The 11,907-nt window shown below is 37.1% G+C and overlaps 1 protein-coding gene across 2 annotated transcripts; it reads left to right on the plus strand.

Annotated features, from left to right (window-relative positions):
• The first annotated feature begins 939 nt into the window (after positions 1 to 939).
• LOC144709920 (Mitochondrial substrate carrier family protein) lies at positions 940 to 6,079 on the plus strand. Of its 2 annotated transcripts, XM_078583598.1 has the most exons (8): positions 940 to 1,186; positions 1,742 to 1,968; positions 2,760 to 2,845; positions 2,968 to 3,175; positions 3,259 to 3,370; positions 3,931 to 4,115; positions 4,414 to 4,536; positions 4,663 to 6,079. In XM_078583598.1, exons 2-8 carry the CDS (start codon positions 1,792 to 1,794, stop codon positions 4,798 to 4,800), a joined length of 1,029 nt encoding a protein of 342 aa, XP_078439724.1. In that variant the 5' UTR covers positions 940 to 1,186; positions 1,742 to 1,791; the 3' UTR covers positions 4,801 to 6,079. The 2 variants fall into 2 exon arrangements, with proteins under 2 accessions (XP_078439724.1, XP_078439723.1); XM_078583597.1 differs by having other exon boundaries at positions 940 to 1,968.
• The last annotated feature ends 5,828 nt before the right edge of the window (positions 6,080 to 11,907 follow it).

Below are 11,907 nucleotides of genomic sequence, written 5' to 3' on the forward strand. Positions count from 1 at the left end.
GATGATGACGATGATGACGATGATGACGATGATGACGACGATGATGATGATGATGATGATGATGATGACGATGATGACGATGATGATGATGACAATGAAGTTGATAATGATGATGATGATGACATTGAAGTGAATAATGATGATGATGATGCCGATGACAATGAATATGTTCGTGATGATGATGACGATGAAGATGATGACAATGTATATGATCGTGATGATGATGATGATGCCGATGACAATGAATATGATCGTGATGATGATGATGATGATGATGATGACAATGTATATGATCGTGATGATGATGATGATGACAATGTATATGATCGTGATGATGATGATGATGATGATGATGAAAATGTATATGATCGTGATGATGATGATGATGATGATGACAATGTATATGATCGTGATGATGATGATGATGATGATGAAAATGTATATGATCGTGATGATGATGATGATGATGACAATGTATATGATCGTGATGATGATGATGATGATGACAATGTATATGATCGTGATGATGATGATGATGATGACAATGTATATGATCGTGATGATGATGATGATGATGATGACAATGTATATGATCGTGATGATGAGATGACGACGATGATGCTGACGATGATGACGATGCCAATTAATATGATTGTGATGATGATGATATGATGATGATGATGACGACGATGACAGATGAAGATAATGATGATGACCATGACAAAGATGATGATGATGATGATGTTGACAACGATGATGATGACGACAATGAAGATTGTGACGAGGATAACGACGAAGACGAGGCTGAGGGAGGGGTGTCAGGAACTCCTTATCCACTCAGAAGAGTCCCCAGACCCCACCACTCCGGTGGTGAGAATTGCGCTGACGTGGCACCGTTGACCGAATATCCCATGGTTTTATGGCCCATGGACTTTCTTCAAGACCTCCCTCCCAGTCTCCAATGGCTGCCGCCGCCGGCGGCCTCGATCATCGTCGATTCACCTCCTCTTCCTCGATCTTTCATATTTGATCTTTGATCTTAAGATCTCAGTTGATCTCACATTAAACGATCATATATTGATCGCTATCCTTTTTCATCTAATCTTATTAACTTGTTGTTATTAATCCTTTGATTCAGAGCTGTATGATCCGATCGGGATGACATGCGATCCTGGATTCTTCTTAGGTTTCGATCTCCTCTTTGTTGTCGTTACTTATCATTATTCAAAGGGATTCATCTCGATCTGACTTGTATGAAATCTTGTCGATTTTTAATTTGTTCTTGTGAACTTGTTGTTATTCATCCGGATTCAGAGCTGTATGATCGTTTTTGCCGATTCCTTTTGATCTGATCGGGATGGCATGCGATCCTGAATTCTTCTTAGGTTTATCATGATTCAGAGGGATTCATCTCGATTAGTAGTATATGAAATCTCGTCGTTGTTCTTTATCAGGATTCTCTCTCTTAATTCATCTATATCCTTTGCGTTATTTCCCGGGATTTCAGAGTTCGATCAGCGCCTCCAGCTGTCCCGATGACATGCCGTGCCGATACTGTCCTCTTTGTTGTTCTTCTTCTTTTTCTTAGGATTCCACGCTCTTTCTTCGATCTTTCTTGGAATTCGGAGGTATATGAGCGTTGTTCTGTGGATTTTCTCCGGACTGTGCTGTTCTGATCCTGTAAAATTCTGTTCTTGGTCTTTTTCTTGGATTTCCTCTCTCCTTCTTCGATCTCAAGTAGGATTCAGAGGTATATGAGCGTGTTCTTGGGATTCTCACCGGCCTGCTTCCATGGGCGATGGCGGAAGAGGGGGAAGAGGGGAAGGGGGAGAGGGAAGAATAGGGATCTTTCGTGCGATTGAGGAGTCCATGCCAGTCTTTTCCAAGGAGCTCGTGGCCGGAGGAGTCGCCGGAGGAATCGCCAAAACCGCCGTTGCGCCGCTCGAGCGCGTGAAGATCCTCTTCCAGGTAGATAAAACTCTGCGATTAGAGCGTTTCCACCTCTCTGAATCATATCATTGAAAAAATCATGAATTTTGATTCCGTTCTCCTGTCAAGATCACCAAGAACAATAGAAAATCTTCCTCTGGGAAAGTAATTTACGATTTTCGTAATCAATTGTCCAAATGGCTGAATCCAGAAACTCTATTTTGATGCATTTACCTGTCAACGTAGAACATTAAGAGTCCACCAGCCATCTTAGCTTCTAATGAAGCGCCCAGAGGTTCCATTTTCAGACAAGAAGATCTGAATTCAAGGCTGTTAGGCCCGCTTCAAGAAAAATGCACCCAAATTGAGAAAATATTATCCGAGATCATTAGGAATTCAAGAATCTTCTTCAGGGCAAGTGATCATGGGTGTTCATAATCTAAATTCCGCGCTTTTCTAATTTTGGTGATTTTCCTGTCAACGTAGAACAAGGTTAACCAACCAGCCCGATTAGATACACCTCAGCGGTCCACAGTTTCATTGTCAGATGAGGAAACCTAAATTAAAGCAAGCACTGCTTCTGGGCTTGTTGAAACCAGACATTCTAATTTTTTTTTTTTTTTTGACTTTGGCACATTTTACTGTCAACATAGAACATTTATTTCAAGGCTTTGGCATCTAGGATGATGATGAGGGATAGACAATGAGGATGATAAATAATTGTTGTCGTTGCCGGCATGACTGAATCATCCGATGACGAATTCACCATTGTCTTGTCATCATCAAATCCTCTGAGCTAGAACTGACCTGTCCAGAATTTGCATTTTCAGACAAGACGAGCTGAGTTCCAGCAAGCAGGGCTGCTTGGCTCGTTTCAGAAGATAATGCAGAAGGAGGGTTTAAGGGGTTTCTATAGGTCAGATCTTTATCCTCTTTCTTTATTTCTTTCTTTCTTTCTTTCATTTCTTGCCTGAAATTCTCCATGATCCCTTGAAATCTGATATGCGGTGAACTTTTCGGTGAATCAAATAACTTCAGGGGAAATGGGGCAAGTGTGGCTAGGATTGTTCCTTATGCGGCACTCCATTACATGGCATATGAACAGTACCGCAGATTGATCATCCTCAGTTCATCGGCTCCCATGAGAGGGCCCGTGCTTGATCTGGTATCGGGATCAATTGCCGGAGGAACCGCCGTGATTTTGACCTATCCCCTTGACTTGGTCCGAACAAAGCTGGCATATCAGGTTATAATAATATAATTAAATTGTGATTAGTTATTCCAGTTTGAAGAGGGGGGGAGGAACTGACGAGTGGTGTTGACCTTCAGGTTGTGGGCCCCTCTCCATTAACCCATGCCGAGCAGGTTTACCGGGGAATCGTTGACTGCGTGGTCAAGATCTACAGAGCATGTGGCCTCAGAGGTCTCTACCGTGGTATTGGTGTGTATCATTGATTTTTCTGCTTGTTTTCATTCAAAGAGATGCACGTTATTGCGAAAAGATTCCCCAAATGGGTTTCTAGAGAGATAGCGTGAGGGAGGGAGAGAATCATGCATAGCCAAACATTTCAAAAAGAATAGTCATTCCCAATTTAGGTAAGATTTGGGTTTTTTAATTTCGTTGTTTGGGGGAGAAACCCATTTAGGTCTGTGTAGGGATTTACTTAGTTTAATATTTGGGTTTTTCTAGGGGGAGAATTCATATTTGGTTGAATTTGCTAAAAGGTATACGCTCTCTAGAAATAGATTTACATATTTATCATGTATTATTTTCAAGGGTAACAGTGTTATCTCTGGAGAAACCCAGATTTTTTAATTTTTGGCTTTTTTTAGTACGTTCTAGGGAGAGGATAAGCCTTTTGTAAAATTTGGCGGAAAAAAGAGACTCTCCCTCTAGAAAAGCAATTTGGGTAATTATTGTTATTTGTTTATTATTTTCTGGAGACTTACTCTCTCTTGAGAACTAATATCAATTACTGATTAAAATTAAATCCTGGGCAGGTCCATCTTTGTATGGCATCTTTCCCTACTCGGGTCTAAAATTCTACATTTATGAGGAGATGAAGACCAATGTTCCAAAGGAGTATAAGGGTCACATTGCAGTCAACCTCGTCTGCGGCTCCATTGCAGGGCTGCTCGGCCAAACCTTCACATACCCTCTTGATGTCATCCGACGCCAAATGCAGGTACCTAATTCTTTTAAATAAGAAACAGAGGATATAATTATTACATTATATCTTTAATTAAGATACTTAAAAACTTTTTGTGACTCAAGATCAGTTCGGAGATAGAGAAATCTCACTTATTTCATCATCAGTACCATGTCATGAATGTAAAGTGTAAAAAATAGGGAAGAAAAAAACCTTTAATGACTTTGAGTTGCCCCAGTAGATTCTCTTCTAGAAAATTGGGAAAGGAACACGAAGAAGATATATCGTGATCGGCTTGTTAAATTAAGTATCGAAAATCTACCGATCTAACCAGGTGAGAGCGTTGACCGAGTCAACACCAGAAGCGAGTAAGGGGACTCTCGAGAGCCTGGTTCTGCTCGCGAGAAACCAAGGGTGGAAGCAACTTTTTGCTGGATTGAGCATCAATTATCTCAAGGTTTTGTTTTTCTTCCCCTATTTTTTTTTTGTTTTTTTGTTTTGCAGAGGAAGAAGAAAAAAGAGGAAAATATGGAATCTTTTTTTTCGGTTGACCTAAAAATTTGGTGGGTTTGGTGGTGTGTAGGTGGTTCCATCAGTGGCAATTGGGTTCACTGTGTATGATAGAATGAAGGTTCTGCTGAGGGTTCCCTCGAGAGATGGCCACGTTGCGGGGCCAGTGGCAGGTGAGAAAGAGGGAACTTCCTCTCCATGCCATCCTTAGAAACTCCTCTCTCTTTCCATCTCTCTCTCTCTTAGAACTCTCTCTCTCATCTCTCCATCTCTCTTAGAACTCTCTCTCTCTCTTAAAACTATATCTCTCTCTTCATCTCCCTCTCTCTTTGTCAACCCTTTCTTCATCTCTTTTCATTTCTCTCTCTCTTAGGACTCTCTCTCTGTCTCTTCACCTCTCTCTCTCTTAGAAACTCCTCTCTCTCTCCATCTCTCTTAGAACTCTCTCTCTATCTCTTCACCTCTCTCTCTCTCTCTTAGAAACTCCTCTCTCTCTCTTCGTCTCTCTCTTTTAAAACTATATATCTCTCTTCATCTCCCTCTCTCTTTCTCAACCCTCTCTTCATCTCTTTCACTCTCTCTATCTTAGAACTCTCTCTCAAAGTCTGGGGGGATGTGAGAGGAGAGGAATAGGGAGTGTACACCATTCTTAGAACTCTTTCACTCACACACACACATAAAAACACACAGTCTGAACGGAATTTTGTGATTGGGCAGAAAAAGATGCACCTTCTTTTCAAGTAATAGCAGAATTCTCTCTCTCTTCTCTCTCTCTATCTCTCACTCTCTGTCTCTCTTGGTCTCTCTCTAGCTCTCTCTCTGTTCTCTCTCTCTCTCCTCTCTCTCTGTCTCTCTCGGTCTCTCTCTCTTCTCTCTCTTCTCTCTCTGTCTCTCTTGGTCTCTCTCTTTCTGTCTCTGCCTCTGATTCTGTCCTATCTATCTATCTCTCTGACTCTCTCTCTCTCTCTCTCTCTCTCTCGGTCTCTCTACCTCCCCCTGTCTCTCTCGGTCTCTCAATCTCTCTCTCTGTGTCTCTCTATCTCTCTCTCTGTGTCTCTCTGTCTCTCTATTTCTCTCTTTGTTTCTCTGTTTCTCTGTCTCTCTATTTCTCTCTCTGTCTCTCTGTCTCTCTATTTCTCTCTTTGTTCTCTGTCTCTCTGTCTCTCTATTTCTCTCTCTGTCTCTCTTTCTCTCCGTCTCTCTGTCTATCTCACTCTCTTTCTATTATATCTATCTCTCTGTCTTTCTGTCTCTCTCTCTCCAAGTCTGGAGGGAACTATTTTGATGGGCAAAATATCCATCATGTCTGCAAGGCAATCGTACATGTAGCTCACCTTTTAGTCCTTTTCAACACAAGGTTTTATTCTGATTTGTTTACTTCTATTTTTACACTGATAGGTTTTATGCAGATTGGTTGTACTATGATTCATGGTTTGTTATGGAACAATTATTTCATACTGGATAAAAATATTTTTTTTGTGGCAGAGACACATCATGTATGTGCAGTTTTTTTTTTAGCTTACCCATTAACAAATTTAATACAATTTTGTTACTGAGATGTCGAGTTGTAGTGAATTCTGCTCCATTAATTCCAATATGATACATGATTTTTAATGTTATGATTCATACAAGTCATAAGGACATGGGATGTAAAACATGCATCAGAGGAATTTCATAACTTTTCTACCTTAGATTAAAATTCAATTATAATTAATCCAATTCTTTGAGATGTTACACGTGATTTCATGATAGGTTTCATGCAATTTTAATCAATGAATTGGATGTGATATATTATAGTATAAGTAAATTACCATTATTTAAATATTTTTCTTGTTTCCATAATCTGTGGTACAGAAAAGTTATTCACGATTTAGTAATTGGGCATGCTTTTTGGCGCCCTGATAATCTCAAATTTAGGGGTTTTAATTCATGGTTGGTAATTGAGATTATTCAATAAAAATATAAGAATATTTAGTAATGAGTATGGATTTAATTAGAATAGGCGAGATAGGTATGTCAAGGAAATATAAATAGAGTTACGCGAAGTGCTACGAGAATAAGGTAGAGGGCGTGATGGATATGATAGTGATCAAATGCACGAACGGTATGAGAGCAAAGATAGAGATGAGATAACTGGGACATAGGTGAAATGATAAATGAAGGTTGATAACAAACTCTAATTATGATAACGATAATGTTGGGAGAGAAACAATGTAAGGTGTGGGCACTTACCTTGGATCAGTAAGTTTCGTTAGGATCAAGGCAATTTACGAGTGCTTGTAAGCTCCCCCTCTTCTTTAATGCTTCTTCCCACACGCCCAATACACCAAGAACACACTTGGCGGATCTCAAAACGCACTATATTTCAATCAGCCCACACAAGTAGGATGCAAGTTCAAGATGAATTTTATAATGATCCAGGCCTATATTTATAGATCAGAGGTTATGGATGGAAAAGAGGAGGGGAAGATGAAATAGTGCTGAAAGTTTAAGCTCAATCGGAGTTGTAGATCAAAAGTTATGGTTGTTTGAAGTTGAGTCAATCGTAGCCCTTGATTCCCTTCTCTCTCCTCGTCAGCATCCTCGTTTTTCATTTTCATTTAACAGTCAAATTGCTTGAGATTCTGTGCCATTTTTTCTTCCGTGCGTGCACTTTTCGGAGCCCATGTGTGCCTAAAAAAAGGACAAAAGAAAGAAAACAAAGAAAAAAGAAAAGAGAGAGAATATTTCTTTCTTGAGGCTGATGTGGTGGCGCGTCAACGTGCAACGTCGGCCGCCTATTTCTCTCTCCCTTTTTTATTTCCTCAGCAGCTGGTACGAGCACGCCACATGTACATGCAGGCCACATGTACACGTGGCACCCTGTCGTGCGCCAACATCAGCCTTCGATGGAAACTAGAGAGAAAAGAGCAAAACGTGATTTCTTGTCATTTTGTGCTTTGATCAGATCGCATTTATAGTGAAAAAAAATTTGCTCTTCTTTTTATTGGGCCACGTCACCCTGCAATAAAAAAACTAAAAAAAAATGTATCAGTCATAAATGCAATCATTGCTTCGCACATCGTGAAACGATGATTGCTTGGCTAATGATTGGTTGATGCCAATCATTAGCTTAGCTAATGATTGGCTGTCGCCAATCATCAGCAATCGCTACAATTCGTCGTTGTTCATCGAATCGAACAACAGCACGTGGCGGGGCAAATAAAAGGGCTAAAAATATAATAAAAAATCATACGAATCAAAATCATATCTTTTATTATAAAAAATAAAAGGGCTAAAAAGCATAATAAAAATCATATTAATCAAAAAAATTCATCTTAGAAAAATCATATCTTTCCAAATTTAATGTCAAACAATTGCAGAAAAATCATATTCTTTTTCAAAAATTATATTCATTTAGAATCTATTGTCAGAAAATTCCCAAAAAATACACAAAAGTGTATACTACTCAGAAAATCATTTTGGAAATAGATTGAATAAATTTACGCTTGAGGACGTGCAAATATGAGTGATTTAATGCAAATAGACATGCAAATATGATCCTATTAAAGTACTAATCATAGATGTTATCAGACCCCTCAACTTAAATCATTGCTAGTCGCTTAACAACGGCTTTGAAGATTCCTTGGGTTGTTATTGGCATTGTGATACTAGAAATGTGGGTCTGAAGTGTTTATGATATCAAGTACACTTCTAAGTAATAATATTTCCATGCATTTATAGAACACAAGAACACAAATGATGAATCCCTCGTGGTTTTGGAAAGAGCTGGTGGTCATGAGGAGGGAAGCTTACTTCTTGCAGGGTATGATACTATAATCAAGGTGGTGCTCTCTATTTCCTTCCAATCTAGGGCACTCTCTCATTTTGTGATAGCTATGTGACCCATGGGATTCCCTACTAACCTTCCTCCCATTTGAAGTTAAAAGGTGAACATTCTTTTCCTCTTGTTTGAGCACAGAATATCAATTGTGTATAAAAAAATCATGGGTAGTGGAATTTCTATATAAGGGAAAAGAAATAAGCAAATGGTGGATGGCTCAAAGAACGGGTAAGGGTAGGCAAAGGACGTCGGGTGGATAGGTAATACTTAGATAGCTTACTCCCAAAAGCAGATGAATGAGTAGAATACACTAGAAGAGCAAAGATGAAAATTATTATGAGGGAAGAAATTGGTGGATTACATAAGGGCATGTTCACCCAACATAAGATGATGCATGTAGTGATAAAACATTTCTCTTACTAAAAGGCATATATCTTCCGGAACAAGAAACCCCATTTTTATTTCTTTATTTATTTTCTTTATTATTATTATGTAAGGGGGTGAAAAATTTGGAAGCATTATAAACAAAGAGGTATTTGATCAAGTAATCTCATAAAAACTACTCTCGTGCTACTTATAAGAATGATGAGATGAGATGATGTAGATGAAGACAAAGGGAAGGATAATAGTGAGAGGATATCGTGAAAGAATGATACTGCAATGGGAGGAGGAGAAATATATGGGAGTAAAGCATATCATAAGTTATGTGGGGTGCTGGTATAGATAGGTTCCTATAAGGATAAACAATAATGGGTGAGCTGGCTCAAGGTAGACTAGGCAAACAGGTGAAGCTGATATATATTTCAAATACGGCTTAAGGTAGCTCAAGGAAAAGTGAATTTGTGCTCTAAGACTTGAAAAGTGATCACCCCTAACCCAAGAAAGATTCCAGTTAACAAAGATTTATTTCATTTGAGAGATTCAGCTAGTGGAAAGTGGTATGGGTAGTTCACTTGGCACTCAACCCAAAAAATAGTACTTCAAACCTTTGATTTTCATGTATGCTCCTCACCCTACCAGATATCCTGGCCACTTAAGAAGAGATCATCGGTCTAGACTCATGGCTCCTACCATGAAGAGGTATACTCGATCTGCTACAAGAGCCTAATTTCTATGCCCCTATTTCTAGGATTCAAAGTGGAGCAACTTCTCAAGGTGGGGTTTGTTTAAATGAAGGTAGATATTCTTAAAAAAATAATGGATTTATTTTTTTTTAAAAAAAACTCAGTCCCCCCCCCCAAAAAATACATATAAATATATATTTTGACTTAAAAAATCATATATTTCCAAATTTAATGCCAAAAAAATTCCATAAAAATCATATTATGTTTCAAAAATTATATTCTTTTATATTCTATTGTCAGAAAATTCACAAAAAAATTCACAAAAAATACAAAAGTGTTGAGAATTCAGAAAATTATTCTAAAAAAAATAAGTAGTTTTAAGCTTGAGAACATGCAAATATGAGTGATTTAATGCAAATAGACATGTAAATATATGCATATTAAAGTACTAAATATGCATGTTATCACGTCCAAAATGAAAATTCTTCAAAGATATTAAGTTTCAATGTGCTGACAAAAGAAATTGATTCGATGGAACTAAAATATTTATGTATGTGAAATTAATTTACTAAGAATTTTACCATATCATAAAGGTTTTATTTGAAAAACAATTTCAAAACCTAGTTTCTGAAGATTTTTATGAAAGAAAAGTATCATATTTGCAGTGTTATGAGAAAAGAAAGAAAATCAATGGAGCTACATAGTAATTTGGATGTGACTATTTAATTTTCTTGAGTCCATTCTCCTTATAAACGAATCACAATTATTTGCGCAATCTATTTATAGAAAACCTTATCATTATACGATATTTCTGGTGGCTAAATTTTCAACATATTGATTAACGAAATAGAATCATTGGCACTACAATGTTATTGGGTGTGACAATTAATTTGATATTTACATTTAAGCATTTCAACATTTCTGTAATCTATATTATCAATAAAATTATTATACATACGATCCTAAAAATGAAAGAGTATAAATAACACTGCATTTTTCATATGCCTAAGATGGGGTTAAAAACCTTCAGATATGATGATAAACTTACTTAAAATGTATTTACCTAATAAACAATTAAATAACAATTTAATTTGTTCATAGCTTCACCACTCCTATTTCACTCGCTGCTACTAAAGGAATCACTTTTGCTTTCTTTTCCTCTATCTACTATGACGTTTCAGTTTGCCAGGTTGTCTCTTGCCTGCCGATGGATGCAGCTGTAGTCCAAAGGATTAACCTGTTCAGGAATCTCCCGATCTATCCTTACTTTCAACTACCCAAGGCATTTTGTCACTTACTTCGCTCTTGATCATCTCTAGGTGACTAGGTATCCACTCTAAATCCTTTCCTTGCTTGAAACTCTCCATTAATGTTAATGCAAACCCACCCTAAGGTGCTGCTACTGCTAAATGGATCTTATCGACATCCATGAATGTTAAGATACATCATAACATTATTAACATTATTAATAATTGTGTTATAGCATATAGTATTAACAAATGATCATTTGCCCTTGTGTCTGATGCCCAAAATGATTGATATTAAATGTGCAGCTAATTAAAACAAAAAATCAGTGTCATATATTATCTTCTCTGATGCCTATGATGAAAGCATATGAAAATCATAGAAAATGAAGCTACTATATTAGGTAGAGAAAGTTATTTTTTACAATCAGTTTCATGTATTTTTATGTTATTCTTGGTATATAATTACGTATGTTGGCTATCAGATTGCCCATCCCATTTGGATTCTCAGGGAACTAAAACCAAGAACTCTTTCAAAAAATCTCAAGTATTGTTTTGAAAATTTCGTTCTGTTTGTCTTAATTCTGTTATACGTTTTATAAAAAGTTATAAAACATTTTCTCAAAGAAAATAACAGGACCCTAAAAATATGTCATAATAATAATATCATGAACTTGTTTCTGATACAAAAAATTGTTAGAGCGGCAAGAATGTCGCGTTCAAAATGTCCTGAGAAGGAAGTAAAATCAATGGAAATAGTTATTTTGATATAAAAGACTTTTCCGTAGAGAAGAATATCTTATGGGCAAAAATATTGTTTTTCCCTTAGTTTCTGATGCGCAAAAGAAAGAGTGAAGAAAAAAGCACATTTTCAAAATTTAGTAAAAAAAATGAAATCAATGGAGCTACAAAGTTATTGGGATGTGGAATAAATCTACATAACAATATATTTACATTTATCATAGTAATTAATAAGAATATATTTCTTTAAGTGTTTTCGTTATTTCAATAATCTATTCAATAATAGCTTTTTTCGTGAAATAGTCAATGGGCTTAGTCTCTGATGAAAAAAAAAGTAAGAGTAAAAAAATGTGGCGTTTGCAGCGTCCAGAGAAAGGAAACAAAATCGATGGAGCTACAACGGCATTAGGATGTGCCAATTAACTTACCTAGAATATATATATATA

Source organism: Wolffia australiana, chromosome 11, assembly GCF_029677425.1.
Source record: "Wolffia australiana isolate 7733 chromosome 11, ASM2967742v1".
NCBI lineage: Eukaryota > Viridiplantae > Streptophyta > Magnoliopsida > Alismatales > Araceae > Wolffia > Wolffia australiana.

Coding starts and splice junctions, on each gene's coding strand:
- LOC144709920 (XM_078583597.1), top strand. CDS start 1,792: ATGGGCGATGGCGGAAGAGGGGGAAGAGGGGAAGGGGGAGAGGGAAGA. Junction 2,846..2,967: donor GGTTTAAGGGGTTTCTATAG/GTCAGATCTTTA, acceptor AAATAACTTCAG/GGGAAATGGGGCAAGTGTGG. Junction 3,371..3,930: donor AGGTCTCTACCGTGGTATTG/GTGTGTATCATT, acceptor AATCCTGGGCAG/GTCCATCTTTGTATGGCATC.